Source organism: Lepidochelys olivacea, assembly GCF_965140295.1.
Source record: "Lepidochelys olivacea isolate rLepOli2 genome assembly, chromosome: 8".
Lineage (NCBI taxonomy): Eukaryota > Metazoa > Chordata > Testudines > Cheloniidae > Lepidochelys > Lepidochelys olivacea.
In genome coordinates this window covers 6,456,435-6,467,774 of record NC_140418.1, presented here as the reverse complement: position 1 = coordinate 6,467,774, position 11,340 = coordinate 6,456,435, and the positions used below count along the sequence as shown (strand labels likewise).

The 11,340-nt window shown below is 55.6% G+C and overlaps 1 protein-coding gene across 1 annotated transcript; it reads left to right on the top strand.

Moving 5' to 3' along the window:
* Nucleotides 1–3,447: 3,447 nt before the first annotated feature.
* Nucleotides 3,448–9,744, top strand: LOC311525268 (platelet-derived growth factor receptor-like protein). The gene is made up of 6 exons (XM_084637241.1): nt 3,448–3,693; nt 5,077–5,422; nt 6,586–6,737; nt 6,950–7,243; nt 8,023–8,162; nt 9,364–9,744. Exons 1-6 carry the CDS (start codon nt 3,639–3,641, stop codon nt 9,583–9,585), a joined length of 1,209 nt encoding a protein of 402 aa, XP_084493367.1. The 5' UTR covers nt 3,448–3,638; the 3' UTR covers nt 9,586–9,744.
* Nucleotides 9,745–11,340: the final 1,596 nt, after the last annotated feature.

Here is an 11,340-nt window from a genome sequence, read left to right as displayed (position 1 = left end):
TCTAGGTGGTGGTGGTGGTTGTCCTTTGGGTCACTGCTTTCTAGAATGGGGTAAATATCCAGGGACTCGTCATTTAGGCAATGGATCTCACCTCTTCTTCTGTTGGCAAGCTGGCTGCTGGAAACGGAGTGGGATTGTCTGGGGTTCATTCATTGTCCTGCAGTTCTGAAGAAGGAAACCCCTAGCAGGTTACCATGGTAACAGGCTCACTTCCCTCCCCAAGGGTCAGTTTGTCTGTTCACAAGGTCCCATCCGTGGGAGCTGGCTCAGGGATGAAACTCTCTCTAAGAGATTCCCCCCATCACCCTGTAGTAGTCATTGTTCCCTTCATGGAAAAGGCAGTGGGGTCTGTTAACAAGCATGTCAGCTCCCCAGGGATCCATGGGAAGCCAGGCCCCATCCACATAGAGGCCATGTTCCTCCACACCAGCCATACTCCAGTCCTGACAGCTTCCCCACCCCAGCTCCAATGGCGTCACACTAATGGGGACCCCCTGGCCTGCTAGCTGTCCATGTGGAGGAAGGGGTGTGCTCTGGGGCAAAGAAAATATAGCCCCTGGCTGCATTCTCTTTACTGGGGAAATTCCATGGGGCTGGTGGGGAGGACATGGGAGAGAGGAAGGAATGGAGTTGATGGCCATACTTGGCCTTCCCTTCCCATTCCTCTGTGCAGAACATGCACCTGTGAACTCCCTTTGTGTGTGTGGGGAGGGGGGTCGGGGAGGGGGGAGAGGGCATGCAGCTGTGGAAGTACCATGAAGGATGGGGAGAGTCACACATGGCAGGTTCCTTCCATGTTCTCTTTCCCACTAAATTCGAGAACAATTAAATTAAATGGTGGCAAATTCAAAACCAATGAAAGGAAATACTCTTGCACGCAACGCATCATTAGACGATGGAACTCACTGCCACAGGAAGGTCATTGAGGCCAAAATGCACACAGAAGGGATTGGACACTTGTATAGACAACCGGGATGTCTGGAGTTCTAATACTTAATGCTAGCATCAAGTTTGGACAAGACATCAAACCTTAGTCTTCAGGGCTAATGCCATGCTCTAACTGCTAGGGATTAGGAGGGTTCTTTTACCTTCCTTTGACACCTCTGGTGCTGGCCTCCATCAGGGACAGGCTACTAGGCTAGATGGTCCTGGATCTGATCCAGGCTGGCGATTCCAATGTGAGGCTCTAAGTAGGGATGATCCAGGATTAAGTGTCCTTGTACCAAGCAGGTGCTGTTACACACTGACTCTGTGTGTGTGTGTAAATGGGCTGAGTCCTTACCCTACACTACCAAAACCCCACAAACTTTGTGTGAGGGCCCGAACTCTCCCCTCCTTCTGGCATCTCACCTTTATTGGCTGTCAAAACACCAATCACACAGCTTAAAGCACAGCCACACTATTGCCTCCAAGCTACGCTGTGACTGGTCTACACTGGGAACTCACATCGGCATGGCTACGTCTCTCAGGGTGTGAAAAAGCCATAGAATTCTTCCGGCGACCTGGATTAACTACAGCCATGGGCAAACCCCACCCATAGGCGTGGGGAGTGTCTACACTGAAGCGCTCTGGCAGCCCAGTTTCAAGTGTGGACAAGCTGTCAGACCCCTCGTTCCCTCTGCCTGGAGAGCCACGCCCAGGGTGCTGATCATCAGGGTGGGGCTGACGATGAGCCAGATCTGTCACAGTGAGTCAGCGGCAATCAGCATCTCCCTGTAGGCTCCCAACACCTGAGCGTGGGTTGGGGCCACAGACACTCCAGTCACACAATCGGCCATCTCGTCAGAGAGGGAGCACGGCTATCCGCAGCTTGTCCCGGAAGGCTGGTGCTGCACTTTGCAGCCTCTGGACCAGTGCTAGGAGCAGCTGCGTGGCTTCCCGACCTTCACCAGATTACACGTAGGACTGCTCCCTGGAGTGCAGGGGTGGGGGCAAAAAACCCAAGGGGAAAATCTTGGGGAAGCTGCATTTCTGGGCTGTCATGGGCCCAGGCTCTGCAGCTGCTTCACATGCAGAGCTCCCATGAACATCAAGAGCAGGCTTCGGTGTGTGGGGTGGCTACAGAACCCGGCCTGTCTGCCATTGTGCTAATAATGCAGTGACAAACCTTTGCCCTAGGGGGCAATGCTAGGCAGGGCTTACGATTCCAAGTGGGAGGAGACCTCTGGTGCCATGTGGCCCTCGTGCGTCGTCCCACAGGGAATTAAACTGCTGCTCTCCATGGAAGCTCAGAAACGGGGCTTCTCCAGCAAATATAGGTAAAAAGTCAACACTGAATATTTCCTCTGCCCCCAAGCGGCTCTAACCCTAACCCTAAATCTCCCCTAAACCACAGGGACACTCCACACCAGGTCCTGTCCCCCTTTAAGGCCCCGCAGCCCCCATGTCTAGTTAATATGTGCACCCATCCTCCAGGTTGCGGGGATGGCCTTCGGTCCACAAGTTTGCCCAGCATCCTGCAGAACTGTCCTACCATGGAGAGGCCACATGAATCAGGGCTTAGTTTGTAATGGAAGAGCGGCCGGGGCAATGTTCCCTCTAATTTTTGACAGGCCGTGTGTGCAAAAAATGTCTTCTGTGCAAATTTTTGACAGGCCGTGTGCGCAAAACATTTCTTCTGTGCAAATTATTGTGCTTCTGTGCAAATTGTTGTGCGTGCGGTGTTTCGCTGTGTGCGCAGGGTTTAGGATCTGTGTGCACAGCTTAGAGGGGACAGTGGCCGGGGCTCAAGCAATTGTTTTACATTCATAATGGATGCAGCAAACCCAGAGGTGCTGGGGCTCTGAACTGCCAGACCTCTCCTGCCACTGTCTCACTGAGTTTCCTTGGGCTAGTCAATTCATCCCCTAGTACCTTGGCTTCCCCTGCTGTACAGTAGGGATGGTGCTTTGAGATCGGAGGATGAACAGGGCTGTGCTGGAGCTAAGTATTCTATTAATCCAGGCTGCTGGCCTGCGCTGTGTTGCACTCTGTGACTTGATCTTGCACTGCAACATTCACCCTTTAATACTGTGTATCAAAGGTAATAGCTGGAAGGGGAAGCAAACCACAGGATTCAGGCAAGAAGCTCCCCTTCACCCACACTGTGTTATCACCATCATCGGGGTAGTTGGTACCCAGTGTCTTCCCTGGGGATTTGCACCCCATTGTACTAGGAGTTTGTTCAAACACTGGGGTAGAGCTGGCCCCTTCCCCAAAGCGCTTTGCATCCAACCACGCCACCTGCCCCATGCTCTCCACTGCATAACCGGACCGGAACCAGCCTGGAAATGAAGGAGGTGGGAACTGTTTTCTTTTTAAGCCTGGAGTGTGACTGCTGGAGCCAGGCTTTGAATAGCTCCATTCACCTCCTCTGAAGGAACCTGAATGCCTTCATGGCACGTGGGGGTGAAAGGAATTTTGTTTAACGAGGCAAAGAGTCAAGCCTTTGATTTGCTTTGAAACCTCTCCCCTTCATCTCCTGAGCCCCCCGGACTCTCCGTCCCCTCACGCGCCCCCTCCTCCCTCTCGGAGAGGACGTGAGAGTGTGGAATTGCTGCCGAGCTGGGAACGTTGCAGCTGCTGTAGCCCTCAGCCGCTCGCGCTGCAGCCCCACCTCAGCAGCGCAGCTCCCCGGTTTGTGCCCGGCTTGCCCCAGCATGAACTCCAAGGCCCTGGCTGCCCTGGGCTGCAGCCTTCTCCTCCTCATCTTGGGTAAGTCTTACTTTTCTGACTCTTTCCCTTCCTCCTACGCATTTCCCAAGCCCATACGATTCCCTCCCTAGCAGGGTGCTCCTTGCATTCCTCAGTGGCCTACACAAGGATGCCTTGTTGGAGGGCAGCATGCTGGAAAGGCATGGCATGAAGACAGTCACTTATTGCCTGCAATACCAGCGGGAACTCAGGGACTGTGGCTGTACTGGGACTTGCTTCTGCCACTTTGGCAAGGCTGTGGTACTGGAGCAACTTTGCCAATGGGCCGCAGCCCCAATTATTTTGGCTTGAGTGTCATCAAGGGAAAGATCCCAGGTTTTGCTGGCTTTATGTCAGCATAAAAAGGAAGCTGGATGAGCTTCCCTTCAGACATGCATCAAGTACAGGAACCATCTCTTCCCTGGCCAGAGAAGGATACATAGGAGGGCTGTGAGCCAGGCTGATGGCTTGGCAGATTTGGGAGACCCACATTTAAGTTAGGACGCCTGATCTCTTGCTCTCTGCCAGGTGCATCCCAGATGTCCCGTGCTTGGGTGCATGTGGGGATGACAGGTAGGAGGCAAAAGCTACTTGCTACACAAATGCCTCCCAACATCAATGAACAGAGAGCAAGCAAAACAGTGAGTGAACAGAGAGACCTCTTGTCTGCTCAGCTACCATATTTTCACAGCATCCTCCTCTGCCAATACCCAGAAGCAGCTTAGAGTAGGAAGACAAGTAACCCTACTAGGTAAAGCCTTGTCTTATACGGCACAGGGACCCTGCCAGTCATGTCCTTTGCATGGTGAGTAGGTAAGAATTTCCTTGGTAAATAATGTTACCCTGCAAGAATTGCAGATTTCTGCCCCTTCTGGGGGGATATGACATTTGGGACCAGGTTTCCAGAGCTGGTCTCTGTTTTTGAACCCGCTATTGATTGTGGCCATTGTATCAGGCACACTCCCATTTTGAATACGCAAACAGCCTTTTGTGGATGTGGATTCAGGGATCCAAGAACCTAGGGCCAGATGCTCGGCTGGTGTAGCTTCATCAGTGTCAGTGAAACGACACTGATTCACGTCAGCTGAGGCGCTGGGCCCCAGCCCAGTCGATGTGTTGTGGTCAACGCGTGCCTCCCCCCATTTTGTGGGCTCAGTTAGCTGCACACACAGAAATGGGGCATCTCATAAGCCGACCCTTAGTGTGTCCATGGACTCTGTGCTGTGGGTTAGGAGGGAGAATAAGCATCCTCGCAGTGCCTGGGTCCTGACCCGCTCCTGTTGCTGAACAGCTTTTGTCATTAAAGATCAATGCAAAAACCTGCAAAGCCATGCTGCGCCCTCTGCCCCTGTGGGCCTGCGTCTGCTGCTGCTCTGCTGTCAAACTCGTCTTCTCTGTCCTCAGCTGAATGTCAGGAGAAGGAACAGCCCCCCAAAGCCACTGAGAAGAAGATCACAAAAGAGCCTAAGCCAAACAAGCTCAAACCTCCCAAAGCAACAGGTCAAAAGCTCCAGCAGGCAGCAGCCAAGCCCCGGAAGGCCAAAGTCCGAGTGAAACCCACGGCCCCTCCCAGCCAGGTGCACCAGCCTGCGTCCATCCTGACTCGGGTGGTGGCCAGGGGGCGGTTCCAGAAAGTGCCTGACTCCCTGACACTGAGGGCAGGCGACACCCTGGAGCTGCGCTGCAGAGGGCAGGCCGTCAGGTGGAGGTTCCCTGCCTACCTGGAGGACGAGGATGAGGGGCGGCTCAGGTGCGTGTCCGTGATGTGCGACAGGCTCTGGGAGGCTATCCAGGCCCGGGGTGTTTGTCAAGGGCCTGTCATGGATGAGGGGTGAGCAGGGCCTGTGTGGGGTCCATTCCCCCGAGATGCGAAAGGCATCAAATGGCTTCACTAAATTACATGCAGGAGGCCTGGATTTGGAGATCCGGGCAGACCCTTGTTCTGGAAGCCAAGCACGGGAGAGGGCATGCAGCAGACATATTACCTGGGCATGGACAATCGGAGCTCGTTTAACAGGCACAAACACACAGACACCCTCTGCTCGCTCTGTGAGATCCGCCAGGGAGCAAAGCTGGCAGGCGCTCGCCCGCTGTGCTCAGCCAGGCTCAGGGATGTAGAGCCCAAGCCGCACATTCAGCTTGAGCCTGGCTCCTACTTCCATTGCCCGTCCCACCGTTCACGCCCCAGGGCCCTGGGCTGGGGGACATTGCGAGCTACACAGCAGTTGGGAGCATGTTAAGGGAGGGGCTGTGCCATGCACTATCCATCTCTCAGCATCTGGAGCGCACTGGCCAAGTCTCCTGTTATTAACCATCTCCGGACTTCACCCCTCTGGGTGGGCAGGTAGGCCAGAGCGGGGGAGCGTGACACTCAGTGCCCATTGGGAATCGTTACCGTGACCCTGTCATCATTGTCTGTGCTTGGACACAGGCAACGGGGTCACAGGAAGCCCTTCCCCGGGCCCAGGCCATCACCGTGAGCGTGAAGATAAGTGGGTGTTTTCCTTCCTCACGCAGTGCACAGTCAACCTGTGGAACTCATTGCCAGGAGATGTTGTGAAGGCCAAAGCTATAACAGGGTTCAAAACAGAATTAGATATGTTCATAGAGGATCAGTCCATCAAGAGCTATTAGCCAAGATGGCCAGGGATGCAACCCCATGCTCTGGATGGCCCTAGCCTCTGACTGCCAGAAGCTGGGAGTGGACGACAGGGGATGGATCTCTTGATAACTGCCTTGTTCTGTTCATTCCCCCTGAAGGCCCTGGCTTTGGCCATTATCAGAGACAGGATACTGGGTGACACAGACCATTGGTCTGACCCAGCCTGGCCGTTCTTATGTTCTAATGTTTGATGCAGAGGCCCAGGGTGACTCTCCTGGAGTCTGAGCGGGGCCCTCTCCCCTCTGTTTCAGAATCAAGCACTTTGAGAGGCACAGCCAGCTGCTGGTGGTGAACTCCATGGCGGCAGACACGGGCGAGTACAGCTGCTGGTCCTTCCAGTGCCGGGACAGCGAGTGCCAGGACGGAGAGGACAGGACGGGCAAGGCTTTCATCTTCTTCACAGGTCAGGCTTCTGGGCTTAGACTGGTTTGGGGCAGGCAGGGGCCTTGAGCCAGAGAGCATCAGCATCTGCTCTCATTATCCAGTGGACAGGGAAGCCCTGGGTGAGGCCTATGCGGGCTAAGGCATGCTACACAGGAGGCCGGTGCAGGGGGAGAGCCGGGAAGTGTCTCCCTGCCTCCAGTATGTCACCCCACTGCCCTCCTCTCTCCCCAGACCCCCAGGAGCTGTTTGTGCCAACAGAGGATTACTACGAAGTGGTCCAGCTGCGCACGAACCACCCCACACTCCTACCATGCCAGGTGACCAGCCCTCTGGCCAAGGTGACGCTGCACCGTGAATTCCCCCCCGAGGAGGTGGCCGTGGACGGGATCGACATCTCATATGACATGAAGAGGGGGTTCGTGATCCACCGCCCGCGGCCCTCGTATGCAGGGTCGCTCTTCTGCATGGCCAGCCTGGATGGCATGCGGCAGATATCCACCAAGTACATGCTGATCTACATCAACTGTGAGTGACCGCTGCCTGGCAGGGATGGGAGATCCAGCTGCCAGAGCTGGTTCAGCAGACCCTAACCTATGTGTTCCTTTGGTTTCGAGACCTCCACCTGCCAGCTTGCTGACATTCGCTGCCTCTACCCGAGCCAGTTCCATCGCTGTCAGCTCAGGAACCGTGCTAGCTAGCCAGAAATGCTCCGTGACACTAGCAGTGGGGGCAGGAACGGGGACACAGAATTCCACCCATCTTCCTTAGACCGAGCGGGAGGAATTAGCCCACGAGGCTGTGTATCGTTACCCTCTCCTCACTGTCACTGGCTTTTCTGGGCACAGCTGCCCTCATACAGATCTGCTCATGCAGAGCAGTCCCTCTGCCGGCTGCGCTATCAGGGCATGTTAACTGAGTGCCCCTTGTCACCTGCACCAGTCTGCAATTATCGAGGACCATACACACGCTGGCGTACCATTTGTCAGCCGGCCACATGTACACATGCCATCCAGCACAAGGAGATGGTAGGTTGCTACATAGACCGAGGTCTCTAAGCAGAAGCAGTGACCCTATTAGGTGGAGATACCTGTTAGCAGGCCTGTCCCTCCCTTAACCCAGCCCTAAAGCCCAGAAGGGTTGGCAGGGAGGTGATGGGGCTGATGGACTCTCAGCGCTACAGCTCCCTGAACTGCCATTGGTTGACTAGCCCGTCTCCTAGGATCAGGAAGGGAAAGTGGCTAATCCATGGTACTTTGCCGCCCTTCCTTATCCTGCTTCTCACCACTTCACTTTTTCCCTCGCAGACCCTTCCTCTGCTCCCAAACCCATGGTCAGCACCTCAGCCAGCATGGTGAGGACTGGAGAAAACTTCAACGTGACATGCACGGTTTTTGGAGAACCAGAAGTCGCAGTCGATTTCACCTGGGAGTATCCGGGGCAGCAGGTAGGGAAGCGAGGTGGCTGGGTGGGAAGGGTGTTGTTAGCCTGACCATACTGTAATACCGAAAGGCTCCAACCAAGATCAGGGTCCCATTGCACCAGGCACTGTACCTACAAAGAGTAAGAGGCAGTCCTGGCCCCGCAAGGCTTACAGTCTAGACAGAGAAAGTGTGTGTGTGTGTGTGGGGGGGGGGGGAAATAAAGGCCAGAGAGGGAGAATGAGTTGTCCCAGGTCACACAGGAGGTCAGAGCCAGAAACAGAACCGAGGTCTCCTCACTCGCAGACCATGGTGCCTCCCCAGCTGGAAGGGCACAGGGAGAAGCATGGGGCTTGGGCTGCGCACAACTTTCCTTCTTCTCTGCAGCTGACCAGAGGCATTTTCCCCACAGAAAACAGGACAAAGGGCTGATGTGACCTTTGCCCTAGCACGGTTCACTCAGCACACCAGGGCCAGCGAAACAGAGCTGAACAGGACATGGGCTGGGGCCTGCAGAATGATGGACGGTGCCAGTGAAACCAATGACTGTGGGCAGGGGGTTGGGGGAAGGGGGAGGAATGGGGGGATGGGAGTTGGGCTTCATCGGACATGCACACGGCGCCCTACTCTTAGTCTCACAGAGGGCGCTGTATGCTCCCCAGAGGCAGCTTTGGAGCACGTACCAGCCTGGCCGCTGTCCTCACCATGACCATCCTTCCCTCACATCACTGGCCCATGCCAGCTCCCAGGGAGGGTGTGGCACAGAGGGGCGCGACGTGCTTCATTCTGGCTGCTCAGTTGGCATAACACACGTCCATGCAGGCTCAGCTGGTGGCCGGCCTGTTGTTGAGCTGGAAGCGGGTGGAGTCCAGAGCTCGCACGACAGCCCAGGGCTGGTGCTGCAGGGTAACACGAAGTGTGTGTGTAGGGGGTAGTTGGCGGGGCCGCCATGCAGACCAGGGGTGAAGCTGAGGTCCCTTCTGCCCATCTCTGGTGACACTTCAGGGGGAGATACAAAGACCTCCGTAGTGCTCCGTGCGTGGAACAGGGGGTTGGCTAATATGCCCCCTCTTGCTGCAGCAGTGACCGGGGCTAGGCGTGAGGGGCTATTGAGCATCGGATGAGCCCTCCAGCCCTGCATTTACCAGCCCCTAGCTCTGGAGGTTCTGCAGGATGCCTAGGAAGGGAGAGGAGCTCTCCAACCCCCATTCCTCGCTTGCTTTTCAGATTGGCAGGCCCCCCTACATCCGCGAACGCACCGACCTGGCGCGCCGAGGCGGGCAGGTGCAGCAGGAGTCCGAGAGCATCCTCTATGTGGATGAGGCACGCGCCATAGACGAGGGGCTTTACACCTGCAGCGCCACGAACCTACAGGGCACCACCACCGTCTCCACCCGTGTCCGGGTACTCCCAGCCACCCTGTCCCCAAAGGGGGCCCAGTCTGGATAGCCAGGCCATGCTTCAGACCAGGAGATCACCTATGGCAATGCATAGAAGTAATAAAAGGACTGGAGATCTCTTGGTGACACAGGGACCAAACTTGCTTCCATTCTCCCTCCTCCCCTTCATGTGATTTATTTACTCATTAAACTGACCAGCTTCTTCAAAGAGGAAAGACTGTGTTTTGTCCTCAGGGTGTACTGGTGGGAGGAGAGAGGCTGCTCCAGGTGAGTCTGGGTCAACCCTGAACAAGCAGAGCCTTTCAAGAAGATCCGAGATGGGAAGCCAGTCCCTCTGTGCCACAGAGCCTTGCTGCCAACGTGCCCCAGAGCCCTAGAGAGTCACATTGCTGGCTGGCAGGTTCCCTCACTGCTTCTGCTCTTGAGTTCTTAACACAACACTATGGGGAGCTGGGCCCAGGGTAGCAGAACCACGTCAGCTGGGTCACAGCTGCTGGGAAAGAAACTAGATCTGGGCAAAGCTCTCCGAGGCGAAGAGAGAGATGGGTGGTCTAAGCTGTTACGGTCCAATCCAGAGTGGGGTCTGAACTTCTGCCAGGTTCAGGGCCACCTGGGTCTGGGATTCTTCCCAGGGCTCATTGGACATAGCGGGATCAACAGCAATGTTCAGAACTGTGGGCCCAACCTATCCCAAAGTTCAGGGCTGGTTGGATCCAGGATTTTGGGTCAGGCCCAGCTCTAGTTCAGGCCAGCAGATGATCATATCATTGTAGTCACCCGTGTACCGTGCGTGATCACTTTTGTGCGTGGGTGTGCAGCGTATGGGAGCCTGCGCGGGCATATGCAGAGCAGTCCCTTGGGTATGGCAAATCGGGGCGACCGCTCCGGGCCCTGCGCTTTGGGGGGCCCCACACTTCAGAATGCATGTGTCTTGCGGGGGGTGCTAGGCCAGCCTGGGGGTGGGGTGGGGCTAGGGGTGCCTTGTATTTCTTTGACTTGCTTGACATCGCGGGGCTCGGGCTCAGGCTCCAGCAGCAGCAACTGCAAACCCCCCCCCCCCATGGCTCCTGGTGTTGCCCTCCGCCGCACTGGCCGCCAGCATCCTAGCACCGCCAGAACACGCCAGCGCCAGGCTCACCCTATCCATTGCCCTTCCATCCTTTCCCGGGACCCCCCAGCACAGGGGGGCCCCTTGCCCCTAGCACAGTTGCCACCCTGTGACTCTCCATCATCCCTCACCCCCCACCACTAGGGTCCCCTCCCCACACCAGATTTCACCTGTATAAAAAAATGTTATGGGGGCCCCATACAGGCTGATTTGTCCTGGGCCCCACAATCTTCTAGGGACGGCCCTGTGCATATGTGTAGGCTCATGAGGGCATGCAGAGTATGTGTGCGTGTGTGTGTCCGCCTATTCAGCTGTGCATGTGTTTGTGCATGCATTTATGTGTGCTCGCCTACACATCTGTATAGGCACATGCCTCCATGTGCATGTACACCCCTGTGCATGCATGTATATGTGCAGAGCACGCGGGTACCCACACAGGAGCATGCTTTCCCATGTGCAGTCCTGAACAGGGACCATCGTATGTATTTCCTAGCAGCCATAAACTTTAATTCTAACATGGCACCAGTCACGCTGCCCTCCCTCGTGGAACCATTTCACGGGGACAGCCCAAGGGGGGACAGCCATGATATAGAAATACACCCTATCTTATTGCCTACATCTGTTTTTAACACCCAGTAGGGGCCCTGCCTGCAATTCTTACACTAAGGATTGTACCTCCAGGAGGTGACAAATACC

What these genes read in the sequence shown, in the direction of transcription:
- LOC311525268 (XM_084637241.1), top strand. Translation starts at nt 3,639, where the DNA reads ATGAACTCCAAGGCCCTGGCTGCCCTGGGCTGCAGCCTTCTCCTCCTC. An exon ending in CCTTCTCCTCCTCATCTTGG is followed by an intron (nt 3,694 to 5,076) that starts GTAAGTCTTACT and finishes CTCTGTCCTCAG; the next exon opens with CTGAATGTCAGGAGAAGGAA. An exon ending in GAGGATGAGGGGCGGCTCAG is followed by an intron (nt 5,423 to 6,585) that starts GTGCGTGTCCGT and finishes CCTCTGTTTCAG; the next exon opens with AATCAAGCACTTTGAGAGGC.